Source organism: Thalia democratica, chromosome 4 (assembly GCF_965202585.1).
Source record: "Thalia democratica chromosome 4, ktThaDemo2.hap1.1, whole genome shotgun sequence".
Lineage (NCBI taxonomy): Eukaryota > Metazoa > Chordata > Thaliacea > Salpida > Salpidae > Thalia > Thalia democratica.
The window spans coordinates 27057471-27071081 of NC_139168.1; the positions used below are offsets into that span (position 1 = coordinate 27057471).

Below are 13611 nucleotides of genomic sequence, written 5' to 3' on the forward strand. Positions count from 1 at the left end.
ATAGTTTTTTCTAATTTCTTAAATTGAATTTCATCTTAAATTTAGTTTTTTACTTCTCAAAAGTATAAAGCTCTAGTCACTTTTGTTCCTCATGGCACCTAATCATTTCATTATGTTTTTGTGTTATTAATTTTTAATACACTTAGTTTTTGTAGTCTTTATAATCATATAATGGATTTAAAAGTACATAATTTTCTTATTAAGTTAACTACGTAAAAACACTTTAAGATAACTTTAAAACCCTTATTTTTTATTGCGTTGTAAAATTGCACTACTTGGAAGAAATCGCTTCTTTTTCAAATTTAAAAATTAACTTTTGACAAAATCTGGTGAAATTATTTATACTCAAATATTTCTTTTAAAATAAACTTTTAAATAACTTTATTGTTTTTCTACACCCTTGTTTTATTTAATTCTGTGAGAATGTTTGGGAGTTATTGGAAATTTTTATTACTTTAAAGGTATTTAAGCTATTTTAAGTTAAAATTAGCCAAAAAATATTTTATAATGCATTTCAAAAATGTCATTTTTTAATTTGTTTTGATTTTTGTTATACTGTTCGGAAAGCAAAATTGTTTTTGTATCAAAGTATATCAACAGTTTATGTATGTAGAGCTTTTTTTTTTGATTGTTTCTGTAGAACTTCATTCTTTTTAGTTTCAACTATTGTAACTTGCTTTTTCGATCGTTCTAAAATAAATAGCACATGTGTATTTAAAAAAAAGAATAACAAAGCTTTTTGTCTCCTTTCACATAACTTGAGCACCAACAAAACGTTTGAGAAACATAACGCACTTTATTTTACGCGTAAAAGCTCTAATGTAAACAAACAATGCAGACATTTTTAAAAATTACATTGATGTTTTATATTTTATGACTGTTTATAAAGATTAAAAGCTTTGAGAAACAATGTTTTTTACTGAGAATATATACCAATAAAGGCTAAAGTTATAAATTATGAACAAGTATTCAGTTTTGTACTAAGTAAGAGTTTTAGTTTTTTAGTTAGCTGTTATCAATATTTATTCTAAGTACTAATATTAACAGGCTGGATGGTAGAGAGGTTAGGCAGACCAACATTCACTGAGCTCAAACAAGAATTCACCAAAATGGTGGCCAACCCGACCAAATACGTCGTATTAAAGGTACTTTTAATAGTTTTCATAAAAATTTCTACAGTTTTATATCAAAAATAAATGGTTTACTAGCTTTAAAAGCGTTTAGTTTAAATTGACTAAAGAAATTTAATTTGTTTTGGCACAAAATGAACCATCTTTTTTTTAAAGTTAACCAGTTAAAAATACACTTGCAAACGATAACACATGTTTGCAAGCGAAGTTGGAAAATTAATGTTTATTTTTGTATAGTGACAAATTGTTTGTGCTCATTTTGATACATGGTAATGCTTTTTTTTCTTAATTTTTGTATGTAAAAACTTTAGTACTGAGTGAGCGAACTTTTTATTTAAAATATAAACTATATGAATCAAAGTAAATCAATTTTTTTTGACCTAAATTCCCAAGCGGTTTTTATGTAACCTTTTTCAATGCTAAAAATTCATAACTTCTTCAAGCAAGAAACAAAAAACCTTTCATGTAAATTTTACTACGGCACGTTTATAATACCATACTACCGTTGGAATTTTTATTGTTCGTTTTTCCATGAAATTGTAACAGCGGTTTTGCAGGGAAATTTTTAACATGTTTCGGAATTTCGTGCTTTTTTTTGCGTGTAACAAAAATTTTTCATAAGTTTTAATCTTTTTCACGCTTAGTTTCACTACTCTTTGCCTTTTAAGAGCTCTGAAAAAAAAAGCAATACTTAATTAAAAATTTAAAAAAAAACGCATCTGCTAGCGTATATAAAAACAAATTAATCTTGTTTTAAATTTAGCGGATGTTTACGTATTTGGTGTTTGTTTATTTAACAAACTAATTAATCTTCAATTATCTTTGTTTAATTCAGATGAATCATTAAACCATATGCGCCGTGCATATGGGATCTAGACATTTCTGATTAATTTTGTTTTTTTCAACAAAAGAACGTCTTTTAAGGACTAAAATAATGATCTCTTACGTAAGTTTTATAGCTAACTAATTATTTTTAATTTTAATGCGACTGAAATTAAAATCAGGTTAACTTAGCATACTTTTTTGTACTATTTGTATTTCAAAAGTTCAAGCCAGAGATAATTTTTAATTACAACTTTATTATAAAGCTTGGCTGAGTAAGTTTTAAGAATTTCATTATAAAAAACCTTTAAATAAAATTAAATTTTTAAAAAAGTTTTATAAATTATAAAATTATATAAAAACATTATATATATATATATACTTAAACATATTTTTAAATTCAGTCTAACTAACATCCACAAGTTTAAAGCTCATATGGTAATTTCATTTATTCTCCAAGTAAAACCTTATTTATTATATACTTTAACTAACTTCCATTTTTTTCTATAATAAAATTCAAGCCAAATCTTTCTTAGAAGTCAATAGAACATCGTTGCTAATTCGCTTACAAACTTTCTTCATAATTAAATTCGTTGTTTTCCCACCAGGCAAAGCTTGATTAGCAAATTGCAAAATGTTGCGCTTTTCAGCAGCCTTGTCTTCAGAAATCGATTTGAAACGTAAAAGGTTTCGGAAAGATTAACTTTTACTCAGGCTTTAATCACTGGCAACTTTTAGGATTAGTTATTTACAATCTTTTTCAAACCATTTTCTTTAGTGGTTTAAAACTTAGTTATATTATTAATTTCATTATTTAATTCAAGTTTAAAAAGTTTTCTGTTAATAAATAGTTTTTACATTTATTTATATTATGTTATTAAAGTTAAGATAACTACGACAGTATTTTTGATGAAGTTAACAAAGTAGTTCAACTCTGAATGATTTAAAATTTTTAATAATTTAAATTTTTTCTTTATATATTTTACATATAATCCATATATAATACTTATTATGACGGGTCAAATATGCACGAAGACAATTTTGCACGAAAGGAAACTTTTGCACAAGGGGTTACGTTTGCACGACGAGAATAAAACAAGAAACACTAATAAAAGACTAATTATTAACAAAAAATTGAATAAAAAAATTAGCTACCAAGGGTAAGGATTTGGGGTAACTGTGATTGTAAAAAATATGTAACAAGAAGAAAATAGTAGTTTAAATAAAAACAAAAAAAATTAAAAGAATAAAAATACTGACCTAGAGTAGAGGTTAGGAGTTTTAGTGATTGTAAAAAAATAACTAAATCGAAATAAATAAAAAAAGTTACCGACCAAGGGTAAGGGTTAGAGGTAACAGTAATAGTAAAAATGAAGTATATAAATAAAAAAAGTAATTACTTCAAAAAAAACATAATAAAAATTCAACCCTTGCAAAAGTGACCCCTCATGCAAAAGTGCCCCTTCGTGCATATTTGACACCTACCAAATTTTTATACATTAAAAGTTTATGATTTACGTTAGTATTGTTTGCCAAATTTACTTAAATTTTTATTTAATTCAATAGAACGACGACGGTTCCGCTCCAGTGAGTCCGACTATCGACGACGGGGAGTTTTTCAGGCAACTTCTTGAGGAGGAGCACGAAATGGAGGGGGTTGTTGTCGCTCACGAACCTGATGAGTACCTCCTCCGCCAAGACGTCCTACCCAACAACAAGGTTGCCAGGCAACTAACTTGATAAACAAAATGAATAAATATGACAAAGTAGTGGCAGCAGTTTTTTTTTTATTTCATTCATAGGGAAGTCCACCCTGATTTTGCAAATTGATCTTATTTAGTAGAGTTTTGTATGAGCTGTCAGAAATTTTTAACCTATAAATATAATTCAAAATAACTTTTAAGATGTTAGCGATCAAAGTCGATAAACTAAATAGGTTCCTTATAGAAGGAGCAAAATAAAAGAGCAAAAAAAGACTGTTTCAATAAAAATCTGTGTTCCTTCTTCATTTTTAACCTTTTTTTTTTTAATTTTCAAAGTAAGTACATTACTAATATTTAAAATTCAATGGATGATTTTTTTAATTTTGGAAATAACAACTTTATTAAAAAAAACTACCTTTTTTTTCTCGCCTTTTTACTTTTTTAAAACTCAACATTCAGAGTCTTTTAAATATATAAGTAATGCTTTCTAAAAGTTTAAGGTCTCTAGCTCAAAAAAGAAGGAGAAGAAATATTTTTAATGAATTTTTAATTTTCCAAAAACAATGACCCTGAAAAATTTGCAGTCATACGGAAACTTTTACAAAAATTACGAGTTTTCAAAAGTTAAATAATTTTTTCTAACTCTATAGAACTAGCTTGTAGTTTATGCTTAAAGTTTTTATATAAGGGCCAATGTTATTTTTTGTAGAAAAATTAGAACTCTCCCCCTCCTCCTATGGCCTTTACAAAAAATGAAAAAAACACAGAATTTAAAAGAAAAAAATTCAAAAAATTGTCTTTTTCACGAAAAGTTACAACGTTACAGACTTAAAATTTTTATGATAAAATATTTTTTTTATAATAAAAAAGCTTTTGTAAAGTTTTAAAAAAGTATTTTAAGTATAATATAATTTATTGTTTATGTTATTTTTTTAAACTTTAACTTGTTGATTTTTTTTTTGCATACACTTAGACAGAAAAAAAATTGTACTTTAAGGTGACTGTAGTTCATTCACAATATACAGCATAAATTGAAAAAGTTTTAAAGTTTAAATTTATTCTTACAGTGTGTGTCTTTATTATTTGTTTATCAATGTTTTCATGTTTTAAGTTCAAAATTAAACCACACTAAGTTTTGATTCGTTAGTAAGAAAATTTTGGTTAAAATCAAGCATTTCGGATAAATGCAGAATCTTGTCTAACGTTACAAAAGTAAATATCACTTTTTATTTTTTAGTCCTGTGAAACTACAAAATTGAGCTGTATACTGTTTGACATCTGAATTCATACTTTCTTATGAATAAAATTTTCAAGTGCATTTTGTTCGGCCTTCTCAGCAGATTATATCATTCTCTCTTTTTTGAACAACTAAGTTTTCTGCGCACAAAGTAAATTTTCACAGTATACATTTTTTCAGTTCCTTTTGCTTCTTACAAAACATCAAAACTTTGTTTTCGCCTCAAAAACGGCATCAGCACACCACGTGACAGTTAAAATAAAATGATAAGTTGCAGCCACCAAACTCAACACTGCAATATAAAAACCTCTCAAAATTCTTCACACGCGCATTCAATAGCACGCTGGCGTTTCTTTTGTGATCAAAAGCCCAACAAAAACCCGATTGTTTGCCGTGTGTGGGCATATTGCACACAGGAAGTGGAAATTGCGAGAAAATATCTCAGCGCCAGCTTGACTGAAAATGCTCGCCACCGATGAGCGCGTCAACATCTTGGAAAGGCGCGCGTTCATATATTGTTATTGATTTGTCCACACAGTATTTTTTTTTCACTCTGAATAAAGACCGCGCAGAGTTTTTGGAAAGGGTTTTCTTTGTGGCCAGCTTTGTTTGTTTAAAACTATTGTGCTTTACATGAAGGTTGCACTTGTAACAACAACTTTGAAACATGTTCCAGTTTTACCTTTGCAACTTTTGTGCGTTGTGAAGCTGTTCATGTGTTTGCATCTTATGTAAGCGAAATTCAGTGTGTAGTAGAACGTCTTAAATAAATGTTTTTTTTCATCGATTATATAATGTTCAACCTAGTTTTTTGAGTTTCTGCTACAAAGTTAAAATGGTTTATTGTAGATAATAAGTTCATAGAGTATTTTAATTTTTGATATAATTTTTAAAACTAAGAAAAGCATATTCTTCATTCAGAACAAAACAATTGTTAGGTTGATCTTTGAAATAAATTTACAATTATTTCAACACTCTTTAATTTTTGAAAGAGTATCAAATTTACTGTTAGAGCAGAAAAAATAAATATTCATGCACGAAAGATATCCAATTTTCTTTTATATATTTTCAGACGGAATACGCCAACCAGGAGTCGATCGACTTCCACTCGAAACTTTTTAACGATGACGTCAAGAACAATGATGTCATAAACCAACCGAACCGCGACAACCGCAACGACAGGCTTTTCTCCCGAAACACCCCCTCCGCCCGCCTCGACTCCTCCCTGACGACGGCGCCCTCCACCGTTGCTATGACGTCGCCGCAGCCCGATGACGTGTTTGCCTCCCTGGAATTCGGTGCTTCACCGACCATGAAAAAGCTGAAGGTGCAGCTACCCAGTCAATGTGGGTATTTTCTTTCAAATAACAGAAACTAAAGTTGTTTTCTTAAATATCTGTTTGTTATATAATTCCTTATAAATAATTTTATAAGTTCGACAGTTTATAAATAGTTTTATAAGTTGTATAACTTGAAAGTTTTCTTATATTTTTTTCATTCCAGGCGGAACATCTGAGTGCAGGAAAGACTCGGTGGAATCTCAGAGATACACGGAGGATCCCACTCATTCGCAGAGACTCAACGAAGGTAAACTAATTTAAAAGTATCTAAGCAATAATTACAGCGTAAAGTTGAGTGTTTCTGTTTTGGTCAAAACTTCTTTTTGTTTCATTTAATTTTTAAAATTCTATAATTTTTTAAAAGGTCGCAGCGACGGAAGGGGAGAATGCGGCCACCTAGTGTCCAACCCGATACTGGAAGAGGAGGAGCTTTCTCCTTCGTACGCGGAAGGATCTTTCAAGTATGACGACGATCAGTACCTCATTCCCAAGCAATCGACCTCCTCAGGTACAGCATTGTATTTCTATATGTTAATACCCAAGAAAAGTTAACTTTGTATAGTTAGTTTAAGAACGAACTTATTTGTTTTCTTTGTTACATGATTTAATTTTAGACCTGTATGTTTTTTAATTGTCCTTTTGTATACTTTTAAGGGTACATCTTAAATTATTTAACAAAAAATAAGTAATATTTCATTGTTGTGGTAGCTTTTTATTTATGCTGATAACAAACAGATAATAAAATAAATTTTTGCTCTCAGAAACTCAAGAGCAGGGGAGTTCCCAAAACAAAGAAGACTACGCCACCGCCCTCGCCTACAACGAGCCAAGTGTGACGTCACAGTCGTTCATCAACGAGGAGTACATGACGACGGACAGCGGCATTGGGGAGGACTCGTCGCTGAGGAGGCGCCAGGGTTGCCATGGCGACCAGAGGGGCTTTCGAGCGAACTCGAGCGGAAGCGAAAAATCCTGCCTGCTCGAAAACAACGCCTCCAGCGGTTTGTTCCTGGAAAACCCCGAGTACATGATGCTCAACCCTCCTCAAGAGTCGCCAGACAACGACGGGTGCAGCCAAGCGTGAAATTTGTCCCCTTTTTTGTAATCATGAAATTTGTTGATAGAGTTTACACTGCCTCAATCGTGTTTTGAATGTATTGTTTTGAACGTTTCTGATCAAACTGTTGTTTGCCTTTTGTTTTAAGTGGAATTAAAAAAAATAAGTTATGTATTCAAAGAGGTGTAAAAAGTTTTAAATACTTAAAAATAAGTTTCAATTTGTTTAAGATATTAGTTTTTATTAGTTGACTAAACATATTCTATGATCAAAGCTTGTACTATATTTTATTGTCTTAAATAGCTGTTTAGTTGTAAAAAGTACGTAATTTTATTTTTTTAACTCCTTAATACCTTATTAATGTTCTAAAAGCAGAGTGATCAAAAACACTTTATTCCATTTTTTTTTCCTTTTCGTTATTCGTTTGTAAATTACTGTTCTTTCTTTCACGATATTTTCTACCCCCAAAATATTCCTCAAAGCGTTCTGATTTAATCATAAATCATTGAATTTCAACGTTACTTTTATCAGCTGTACTTTTCGGTATTTTCACTTGAAATTGCACTTTTCAAATATAATATGAGTATTTTTGGCTTTCAAATTTTCAATTATCTTTCTTGGTAATCAAATGGATTTATTGGATTGATTTCCAATTTAAGCAGTTCTAAAATTTTTCAATAGACTCTATAAAGTTGTGTTGACATTAACATTATGGTATAGGTTTTTTTTAATTAAGTTTCCAAGTTTATACGGAATTATTACAAAACCTTTTGGTTTCTGCTCAGAAAATACTCTGTTGGTTTCAGTACAATGTTAACAATATTTTAATAGTTTTGTTTGAAATTTTTGGCACGAAATTTTAATGTAGACGAAGGTTACGTGTTGATTAACGTAAACACGTTACAGCTGTTTACAAAGTTCTGTCAAACTTTCTGCTGCTAGCTTTTAACTGAACTACTTGAAAAAAACTTTCAATAAACAAACTTGTCGTATTTTGGTCTTTGCAACAGTTTTCTAACACTTTGTAGTTTATATACAGTCGTCAAACAACTCACAACAATGTTTTTTGCAATTTTTCATAAAAAAATGTAACATTGTTAATGAAAAACTTGTTATCCAGTAACATTTTTAATCTATAGAAATTTTAGTTGTTAGGATTAAAAAATATAGCTTTAAATAATATTTAGTTACCTTTAAATTTTAAGAAAAAAATATAGATGACCATATTTACAGCACATGAAAGTTGTTTTATGAGCTGTAAATTTTAATTTTTTAAATATAAAACTAGGTAGCATTAATATGTTATATTGTTTATATAAGATATTTAAAAAGTTTTTAAAAGGTAGCATTAATTTTGTTCAGATAATATTAATTTTGACTTACGACAATCGATTGTTTTAATAACATTTGTGTGCAGCATTCAAAAAAAGCCCATTAAGTTATGATGTTTTAATTAAAAGAATACTGTCCGACTCTAAAATAATATATAGATTTTATTTATCTGAAAAAAAACTAAATTTGTGTTAGATGAGCATTTTATAATTTAGATTTTATTCATTATTTTGATTTAAATATTTATTGAAAACCAAAAATAACGTTTTAAAGATCTAGTCGCTTAAACAATGCTTCCAAAATTTTTACATAAATGTTTATCAATCACTTAATAATAGTTTTCAAGGTCATTAAGTATATACTACAATATAAAGTTTGAACATAACAATAAGATGTTTTTCTATCTAATTTACAATATATTAAAGATAAATGTAAAAAATATATTGTATCTGATTGTATTTTTTTTACAACTCTTACTCAATTATAAATAATTATTTTTGTGTGTGATTAAATGCAAGCGAAACCTTAACTAACTTTTATACTTTTCAAAAATACAACTTGTTGACTACATCTTAAATAAATAGAAAAAAAAAGATAATAAACGTATACTTAAAGATATCAGATTTAGTTGAGTTATTTTTTAAACTTAGATACAGTTTTATTTCAAATACTTGCTTTACAATGTTTTTTTTGAACTAAAATTTAATCCTTATCTGTTTTACCTTTAAGGTTTAGTATTACGGTTTTTTTTTTCTTACTCTATAACAACCAAATTGTTTTAATATGCAACTATATGATTTTTTAAAGTATGTCAAGGTTTGATTAATGAATATTATGTTTTAAAAATAAACAAGGTATGTAAATTTTAGTTTCAAGTTAAAGTATAAAATTTCTTTATCTTTTAATTTTTTATAAACTTTTTAGCTTAGAAATTTTTACTTTATGTTTTTTGTAACAGTTAAATTGAGACAAAAATTGTTACATAAGGAATTTAATAATAGATGATAGAGTAAAAAAATCAATAAATTAGATTTAGTTAAAATAAATTTATCATAGTCTTTAAATTATTTACTTAACACTTACAACATTGAATATTTTATTAGCATTTGGAAGCAAGCTGTTTTAAGTACTTACAAAAACTTTTTAAACAAAGTTTTAGTACCTTATTTAGCATTATATATAACAAACAAGATAGTTTTAGGGTATAAAATCGATAAAACTTGGGCTTATAATAAACTCAATAACTTTTTACCACAATTAGCTTAAGTAATTAGCTCGAGATAAATAAGTTAGTATCATATTAACTAATTATTAAATTAACAGTAGATGAAAACTAGTAGAACTTTTTTTTAATTTTAGGTTATAGAATATAGAGTTATGTGATAATTACTTTTTGCAATTAACTATTTACTGTTAGATTTGAATAGATCTTTATAACAAATTCTGAAGAAGAAAAAATCTAACTTATTAATAAACAACTGTTTAATAATACACCTTTATATAACTGTTTTAACTGATTTGCAAACAATTCTATTAAATACTCTAAAAATAGGTGGGCTGTTTTACGTAGAAATCTAGTTAATCTTGATACATTTTGAAAAAACTTGGAATTTTGTATACTTTTTCTCTACTAGTTGTGAAACTTAAAAAAGATAGGAAATAGCTATTTAAATCAAATAAAATAAAAAATTTCAAAGTTCATATACTACAGTTATAGTTTATTAAGGGATAAAAAAGACGCTCAAAATATGTGGTCCTGGTGTACGAAAAAACCTTTTGGTTTTGTCAATTTTGATAGTTAAACTAATTATACAGTACTTTATTTCAATAGTTTTATTATATTAAAACATTTTCACCTTAGCCTTAACTTTCTTCCTAAAAGGAACAATAAAGCTTGTACTTACCGGGAAAAAAATTAATAAAAAAACATATGGCTACCTTGTAAAATGTTTTTGTAGAAAGTTTACAGTATATTTGGTATTTGGATATCCTTATAAGCCGTCCAAATACTTATAACATTTCAAGTAACTATTTTAGTACTTTATATTTTTTTCTTAGTTTTAAAGATTAACAGATATGTTCTTTAGAGTTCTGACAGCAATTAAGTTATTCTTTAGTAGTGACTGTTTTTGTTTGGTAGTGTAAAATAACAACTTAATCTTTTTATTATAATAACCTATGTAGAAAAATTGACTGAACTTTTATTGATGTAGTTTCAAGTAACCGTTTTAGTACTTAATAATTGTCTTAAACTTTACAAATATGTTCTTGCTTTTAAGAACAAAGAAGTTATGATTAACTAAAGATTCGGTCTTTTTTTCTAATGAAACTCAAAAAAAAATCATTTTACTGATTTACGTAGGTGAATCTACTGAATGTTTGTTAAAACATAAACATGCTATTTATTAATAGTTAACAAGAAACAAACCAAACTAGGGCTTGTTTTAAGACAGCATTAGAATATATCAAAAACTAAACATGTGATAAAAGAAAAATAAATGTTAGTTTTCTATATTGAGTTGTATATATTTTTTTTAAGAAAAAAAACTGCTAAGTAGTTACTAAATTAACTTTTTCTAGAACTTTAAGTAACATATCTGTGAAGTTTTAAAGTTTAAACTAACTCTAAAGTGATTAAATGGTTCATTGAGATGTTATAGATATTTTGACAATACAAGGTCCTAGGACCAAATATTTTGAGCGTATTTTCTCGTCGTCCAACAAACTATAAGGATATCAAACAGAGACGTGTTTTATGTGCATCCCTGAAAAACGGTTATATAGTAGACAATCATGAAATTTTCTAAAGTGTTTATTGAAAACTACCCAAGAAAATATTTTGTTTTAAACAAACAAAAAAAGTGCCAACCCATTGAAAAAAATCTAGACACGCCCCTGTATCAAAATGTTAGTTACACTGTAAACTTACAACTAATGTATAATACATAAGTTTTAATGAAAGGCAATTTTAATGAAAACCAATAAATTGCTGCCTATAAATCATTTACCTTTCGAAATATGTAATAATTGTTAACTAAGCATCATGTTTTATTTTAATAAAAAATAAAATATATATAAACAAGTGATGTATTTGTTTAATAGCTAAATATCTTGTAGTTTTTTGATAAAGCTTATAAAACTTTATGTTAGTTTTGTTGTAAGTATTAAGAGAAATTATTAACTTCAAGTTATATATCTTCTGGTATACCTAGTTAAAGTAAAATATTGATTTAGAATATAATTCAAACACTGTTTAACTTTTATTCGGGCTTGAATTACTTGCAACCTTTAAAATTGATCATAAACAATGTTTTTTAAACTATTAAAAATATTTTTCGTTAGTAGTTTAAAACTCAATTCTTCTTTGTTTCTATTAATTTGTTTTAAGTTTAAAAAGTCTTCTGTAATAAATTATTTTTACTGAAAAAACAACATCGTATATGAATTTTTATTAATAAATTAAATCATTTCAATAAAGTTAAGAGAATCATGGCAGTAACCTTTTCATGAATTAAACAATGTAATACAACTCTAAGTGTTTTGTATATTTGTCTTTTTTTTATGCAACGTACAATTTGCTTATAATATTTATATGAATATTGTTGTCATAACAGAACAAGATTTTTTTTCTTTTATCCAAGAACTTTTGAAAAAAGCGCAACTCTTAATCCTTTTAAAAAAATTCTATACGTGTTATTTTTATTATACACCTATAATTTATATAAATAGTCATTTCAGCAGAACGACGACGGTTCCGCTCCAGTGAGTCCGACTATCGACGACAGGGAGTTTTTAAGGCAACTTCTTGAGGAGGAGCACGAAATGGAGAGGGTTGTCGTCGCCCACGAACCTGATGAGTACCTCCTCCGCCAAGACGTCCTCCCTAACAACAAGTTTTGCAACTAATTTGATAAACAAAATAAATAAGTTTGATAATATAATGGTAGCAGTTTTTTTTTTCTTTTCAGCCATAGGGAGGACCACCCTGATTTTAGCTAGTTGATCTTATTTTGTAGAGTCTTATCTTAGCTATCTTATATTTTTAACCGCTTAATAAAGTTTAAAATAACTTTTGAGTTACAAGCGATCAAAGTCGGTAAACTCAACAGGTTTCTCATAAGAGGAGCAACTTAAAAATGCAAAAAAAGACTATTTAATTAGAAATATATCTTCCTACTTCATTTTTTAACCAATTATTTTCAAGTTTTCACAGTAAGTTCGTTACTAATATTTATCAAACTTTCATTTTAAATTTTATTCCAAACTTAAATTTTAACAATAATATTACAATTGTTTATTAACGAAATATTATTTAACAATGTTGTAGTCGTCTAGTATGTCTAACTTTTTTATTTTCTTAAAAATAATAAGGTACTGAGTGTTGACCTAGTTATATGTTGAAAAAGTATGTGTATAATTTTTTTTTTTTAAGTTTATGTTAGTATTTATTTTATTACTGTATTTAGTTTTATAAAACTGTATGAGCAGTATACACATTATATATTCTTAGTATTAATATACTGAAACAACAAACATTACTGAAAAAAATCTCGTATTATTCAACATTAATTACTAGTACATATGCTTCTAACATTTAAAACGCCTTCATCTACTTAACACAAACAAGATTGCAGTTTAAGGTACAAACATTTTTATTTTCAAGTCAATAAAAAGGCACTTTTACGCAACAATATTGCCCCACTCTCCGAGTTAGCTCTTCGTACGATTCTAAAGACCATTTTACTTCAATGACGTCATAACTAGCCGCTTGCAGCCAGCTGTACACCCCAAAAACAGAAAGTTTTACTGCCATTGACAAGGCTTCGCACTTCTTGATGGCGAAAGGGCTGTTAACGAGTAGGGTTGAACGAAAGTCTTGGACAGTTTGTCGTAAAGTTCGCACGGAGCCAATGGCGCGCCGCCGATCACGAACAACTTGCTCTCTACTGCCACCAGCTTGTGGCCTCTTCGCGCGTTCACCATGTCAGGC

General features: G+C 28.0%; 1 protein-coding gene across 3 annotated transcripts in view; it reads left to right on the forward strand.

Moving 5' to 3' along the window:
- The window catches only part of LOC145833793 (epidermal growth factor receptor-like), a 32611-nt gene extending 24339 nt beyond the window's left edge, over nucleotides 1–8272 (forward strand). For all 3 annotated transcript variants that reach the window (XM_082940980.1, XM_082940981.1, XM_082940982.1), the window contains 6 exons: nucleotides 1048–1145; nucleotides 3519–3671; nucleotides 5965–6238; nucleotides 6396–6479; nucleotides 6597–6740; nucleotides 6994–8272. In XM_082940980.1, coding sequence (XP_082797106.1) covers nucleotides 1048–1145; nucleotides 3519–3671; nucleotides 5965–6238; nucleotides 6396–6479; nucleotides 6597–6740; nucleotides 6994–7316 — 1076 coding nt within the window. In that variant the 3' untranslated portion in view covers nucleotides 7317–8272. The remainder of the gene's footprint in view (nucleotides 1–1047; nucleotides 1146–3518; nucleotides 3672–5964; nucleotides 6239–6395; nucleotides 6480–6596; nucleotides 6741–6993) is intronic.
- The last annotated feature ends 5339 nt before the right edge of the window (nucleotides 8273–13611 follow it).